At 36.4% G+C, this 6045-nt stretch overlaps 1 protein-coding gene across 1 annotated transcript; it reads left to right on the forward strand.

Annotated features, from left to right (window-relative positions):
* Positions 1-1607: 1607 nt before the first annotated feature.
* LOC113757846 (disease resistance protein RPM1-like) lies at positions 1608-4412 on the forward strand. Its single transcript, XM_027300944.1, has one exon. The coding sequence runs from the start codon at positions 1608-1610 to the stop codon at positions 4410-4412; it is 2805 nt and encodes a 934-aa protein (XP_027156745.1).
* The last annotated feature ends 1633 nt before the right edge of the window (positions 4413-6045 follow it).

The raw sequence follows: 6045 nt of genomic DNA on the forward strand, positions 1-6045 counted from the left end.
GAAACTTTGAAGTTGTTGGAAGAAAAGAGATGAGAGGCAAAGATAGTCCCACTGGGCGTGCCAGAAATTTGTAAGCACAAATTTTGTTGCCTAAAATAAAAGACAAGAAAACTTGCACAAATATCAAATTGATTAAATCAAATAATAAGCGGGTTACAATCTCTGAAGGTTCTTGAATCAAAGAAATTAATTACCTGATTCTTTTCTTCGAATAGCTTCAATTGAAGGGCCGACAAGACTTGTTCTCCAATCAAAATGGTGTTTCCTACAATTTTGACGTAGAAAACAATTGATTCGATGATGGCGTCAAACACTTGGAACTTCAGGTCTTCAACACCGATAGCAGGAGGATTTGTTTGATTTGAATTGGACTTGGATTTGAGGAAGAAAGCTCTTGAGAAAATTTGACAGAGTTTCTAGGGATTTTTCTTTTGTCTTTGCCTTGAGGGAAGACCTCTATTTATAGCCAAAATATGTAGGCTAGGTCTTCAAGAAAACCCTCAGAATCTTCCTGCATTTTGGACCACTTGTTACCCAAGAAATCCATTTAACTTGGGCTTAAATATTGGGCCAACCCAAATAGTCCACTGTGAATTAATAAAGCAATCAATTCACTCTAACTTAAATGGACACTATGAATTTAATTTGATTTAATAGCCCATATAATATTGGCCCAATTTGCCAATCCAAAATATAATGGATTTCTATAATTTAATTTAATTTAATCAAGATCGATTTAATTTAAATAAATCTTGACTAAAATAAATTAAATACAGAGACGTTAAATTTATTAAAATTTTATTACTTTATCACTTAAATATGTATAAATCTATAGTTGCTATGATATATGTGGCTATTATTTTATATATAATTCAAAAAGTATGTCATTATCTTACTCAAATCTTAAAATTTTTTAAAAAATTTATTATGCATTATATATGGTTAATTGAAAAGTATAAGTATTCTTTGAATATTTCTTAAATATATGAAATATGAAAATTTTTGGAATGAAACGTACGAACATGTGTTAAATGGATATAATACAAGTATTTACTGACTATGCATTGGATACAGAAAGTCTAGATTGTACTCCCTTCAAGGCCAAAAGAAAAAAAAAAAGATTGACGTTGATTGTGAATTTTGGCATCTAGGTCTACATATTCGGTCTTTTCCTTTTTTTCCAAATTTTGATTTACTCATCTTGATTTTCATGTTAAAATCAACTGGGGCTAGCAAGCAAGGAACAACAGAAGAAAGATCAGTTCGGGACCGGGACATAGTAAAGGAACAAAGACCGGGTAAGTCAAGTCCTCCAGATTCCAGGCATTCAGCTGCCACTTTCCATCGATGGAGCCCAGTAACGCAAAAGAAAGTTTGATTTGTTGAATTCTGCATGTCTATCTATATTCTAGCCACTCGATATTCTACGGACAACTTAAATTCAAGCCCCACAAGTCACAGAAAGGAAAGGACGACTTTCCTGAACATGATCTTGATATTTCCAGCAAGCTAGTTAACCCTCCCCTTTCCAGAAGAGAAAACAGCATACTTTTTCTTGTGATTATTTTGGTAGGAAAACCGACTCCTGTGAAATTTATCTAAGGAATATGGCTGAGAGTGTTGTTGGCTTTTTAATTAATCAGCTCTCCACCTTACTTTCCCAAGAGAGCACGCTTTTGGGAGGACTTCGACCGGATGTTCAGTTCATCAAAGATGAACTCGGCAGCATGAAAGCTTTCCTCCGACAAGCTGAAGCAAAGGAGGACAATGACTCTCAACTCCAAGAATGGGTAAAGCAGGTTCGAGAAGTTGCTTATGATACAGAGGACGTTCTCGATGATTTTGCCTTCCGCTTTGCTCTTGGTGATGCAGATGGATTCTTTGGCCGTGTTGGCAAGATCTACAACTCGATTAAAAATCTGAAAGCCCGCCATCGGATTTCTTTGGAGATAAAAGATATCAAGGCCAGAGTTGTAGAGATTTCTGCAAGGCATCAGAGGTACCAGTCTCTGTATGGTACTCAAGAAATAGGCTCCAGCTCTTCGCACGTGGCAAGCGCAGATTGTGATATTCGTGACCAAGCACTCCTAATTGAAGAAGCTAAGCTTGTTGGCATCGATCAGCCCAAAAAAGAGCTCATCTCCAAAATCCTTGATGACCATTCCCACTTGAAACTAGTTTCAGTGGTGGGAATGGGGGGACTCGGTAAAACCACCCTGGCGAAAAAGGTCTACGATGATGCTGCAGTGAAGAAACAATTTCAGAGCCATGCTTGGATAACTGTTTCTCAAAATTTTCAATTCAAAGTCATCATCAAGAACTTGATTCAACAATTGTACGAGGAAATCAGACAGCCGGTGCCTCCACAAGTGGATTCCATGGATGGTATTAGGCTCAGCGAATTTGTCAAGGACTTCCTCAAAGAAAGAAGGTACATCCTTGTCCTTGATGATCTGTGGACTATAGATGCCTGGGAAGCTATCAAATACGTGTTGCCTGACTACAACATCGCTAGTCGTGTTGTATTGACAACACGAATTACCGATGTAGCTTCTGCATCCTGTTTAACATTCCATGACTTTATCCATAAGATGAGTCCTCTCTCTTATGAAGATTCTTGGACTCTTTTTTGCAATAGAACATTTCAAAGTAATGGTTGCCCTTCAAATCTAGAAGAAGTTTGTAGAAAAATACTAAAAAAATGTGAGGGCCTACCACTTGGAATTGTAACAATGGGTGGTGTTTTGGCTTTGAAGGACAAGGACAAGATAGATGAATGGGAGATGATTTTTCGTGGCTTTGGCAGTGAGGTAGATGGTAGCGGTAAGCTTGATAGAATTAGAAAGATACTCTTACTTAGCTATAGTGATTTGCCTCACCATCTTAAAAACTGCTTATTGTATCTAAGTATCTATCCTGAAGATCATCCAATTGATGTCCAAGATATACTTGGTAAATGGATAGCACTAGGATTTATAGAAGAAGAAGAAGGAATGATAGCCACTGATATAGCTATGAGATATCTAAAAGAACTCGTCAACAGAAGCTTAATCCAAGTTAAAGAAACATGGGATGATGGCAAATTGGTGAATTGTGGTCTTCATGATTTTCTGCGTGAAATCATTGTTTCAAAATCTAAAGAGCAGTGCTTCACAGACATAATCACTGGATATTGCACAAGATGGCCTGACAAAGTTCGACACCTGGCAATCCATAACTTCACTGGTAATCCTCCACAAGGCTTCAGCAGCTTAAAGTGTCTTCGGTCCGTGGAAACATTCGGGAATGAAGATTCTCTCACAACTTCATTTTTGTCCAAGTTTTTATGTGGTGGTCCCAAGTTCCTAAAGGTTTTAAATTTGACGGGAGCTGAATTGGACAACATCCCGAAGGAAGTTTTCAAACTATTTCATCTCCAGTATCTGGATCTAAGTGGCACTAGAGTTAAAATCATTCCAAAATCTATTGGGCAGCTTCAAAACTTAGAATTTTTAATTCTGGCCGAAACCACTATAATGGAGTTGCCCGTGGAAATTTTGAAGCTAAGAAAACTCCGTTCCCTCAACCTATACGGAATAGGTGATTATTCAAATAACTTTGCACTTTGGGGCTTTAAATCTCCGGATGGAATTGGAAAGCTTACTTCCTTGGAGAGGCTGCATAATATAGAAGCAGACAGTGGTAAAATAGTAAGGGAGATTGGGAAGCTCATTCAGTTGCGAGAATTATCCATCACAAAGCTGAGAAGAGAAGATGGAAAAGAGTTGCTCTACTCCCTGTCAAGGCTGACCAACCTTCGAGAGTTACACATCTGCTCCATTAAAGAAGAGGAGACCCTTGATCTCCAACATTCCGTCTCTCCAAGACTTGGATTTCTTACAAGGTTGTGGTTGAATGGGCATTTAGAGAGAGTACCAGAATGGGTGATATCACTTCAATACTTGGGCACTTTAGTCTTGCTGAATAGTGAGTTGAGTGAAGATGAGAATGCAATAGGCTGCCTTGGACATTTGCCCAACCTGGTACATCTTTTTCTCCTTCGTGCTTATGAAGGGGAGACATTGTGTTTTAAGGCTGGAAGATTCCAAAAACTCCAGAGATTAGACCTTGTGCAATTTCAAAGACTAAAATGGGTAAGAGTGGAAGAGGCATCGATGCCCGGTCTCCAAGAGTTTGCTATTGTTGGAAGCAAACTTATGACGGGCTTGCCTTTGGGCCTCCAAAACTTGACCGAGCTTAAATTTCTTCAATTGTTTGACATGTGTGATGAGCTAATCCACAAAGTGCAAAATTTGGATAAACAAAGTGAAGATTATCAAACAATTTCTCATATCCCTCAAGTTTGCACTGGACACTGGATAAATGGTGATTGGAAAACGGAGATCCTCTCGGAGAAGATAGGTAAAGGATAATCTCTTGCCGTCACAACATTTGAGTTATGGTGTTTGTTGTCAATTAGATTTTCAAAAGATCTAGTTGCGGCCTTCTTACTTTTTCCTACTTATCGTCCATGTAATAAAATCATGACTTTGGAATGCTATTCAAGAACAATTAGTTCCTTAGATGGTTAGATATACATGTGTTTCTACGTGTACGATGATTTGATTTGTACAATTATCCTGATTCTTGGTTAAGAATGTTTTCGTTTATCAAAAAAATACAGAGACAAGTAGCATCTAAACATTATGGGATTGTCTGTTACAACAATTGCAGGTGCAATTTTCCCTCTTCTATAATTAATATGAAGAATAAACTGATATGGATAATTTTTCATTAGGAGTAGGGAAACCTTGCTAATTCATAAAGGGTATATACATTATTTCCCAAACTTCTATAGGATTTGTGGTGATTTTCCTTTTTGATTTATTACTAATTCCCTTTTTTTCCTTGTGGCTTTCTTTTATTTCGAAATAGTGTCCTAGCGTCATTTTTTGGATTAGGAACCGGAATTTATACTTGATGGAGTAAACGGAAATATAAAATATTTTTCGGAGACGTGAAGAACTATATTTATCATTTTCCCTGGTAATAGATTATTAAGGATGTTGAAGTCCAAAAAGAGAGTGGAGAATGCTGAAATTTTCAAATTGCTTCAATTATAAAGGTCTCTAGTCGCTTGTTAATTCCAAATTCTATGATGATAATTGATGTTACTGTATCATCCTATATATCTCAAAGTCACTTTTCATCAGATATCCTGGAAGAGAAGATCCCTTCGGCTTTACAATCCCCTGCCTAATTTAGAAGCAATTGCTTTAACATGCGCAGATATCTTTCCATAATATCATTCCTTTTTTTCCCCCTTGATATTATAATTCCTCTAAGTATCTAACCAAGAAAGATACTCCAATATAAAACAAATACATATCTTGACAAAAAGTTTATAGTATCATATTATATTTTGATATAATGCATGTACATTATATTATATATTTTCAGTAGTTGACTTGACCAATGCTAGCCGGAGGTCAGGCATTGAGTTCACATTCAGCCTTGAATTTAATCACATCTTTTACTTGACATCAGTTGCAGGCTTTCGTAGGGCAGAATAAAGAAAGTTAAAGTAGCATTCCATCAAATGCAGCGTAGATGCCAATCCAAATTCCAAATTATGTAGTTCAAAAAGTTAAAGCAATTTTTGTGATATGTATAAAAGAAGTCAACAAGAAACTCCTATTTTGAATCCAAAGTTGATTTGCTGCTTCTTGGAACTTTACTTCTAGTAACCTAAAAAGAGTTATCTAGCTTGATTTTTCTAATACTTTCGTACTCATAAAATTGATAGATCAATAAGGACACCAGTTTGTACGAAGCAGTTGAGGGAGCAAGAAGATGGACAAATTTATTAGGGAAAATCGTTTAAAACGTCTCTCATATTTTGTAAGATAGCTTTTTTATTCCCTTATTTTTAAAAGTTTACTTTTATGTCTCTTACAAATTCATATTGGTCAAATTTGATTTCTATCTACGTTTTCGATTAGTTTTTTGTCGGAATCTACCACGTGCTTTGCACGTGATCATTTTTGAAGGGTAAAATTATCAAAT

This window comes from Coffea eugenioides, unplaced genomic scaffold (genome assembly GCF_003713205.1).
Source record: "Coffea eugenioides isolate CCC68of unplaced genomic scaffold, Ceug_1.0 ScVebR1_3369;HRSCAF=4571, whole genome shotgun sequence".
Classification (NCBI taxonomy): Eukaryota; Viridiplantae; Streptophyta; class Magnoliopsida; order Gentianales; family Rubiaceae; genus Coffea; species Coffea eugenioides.

What these genes read in the sequence shown, in the direction of transcription:
- LOC113757846 (XM_027300944.1), top strand. Translation starts at nt 1,608, where the DNA reads ATGGCTGAGAGTGTTGTTGGCTTTTTAATTAATCAGCTCTCCACCTTA.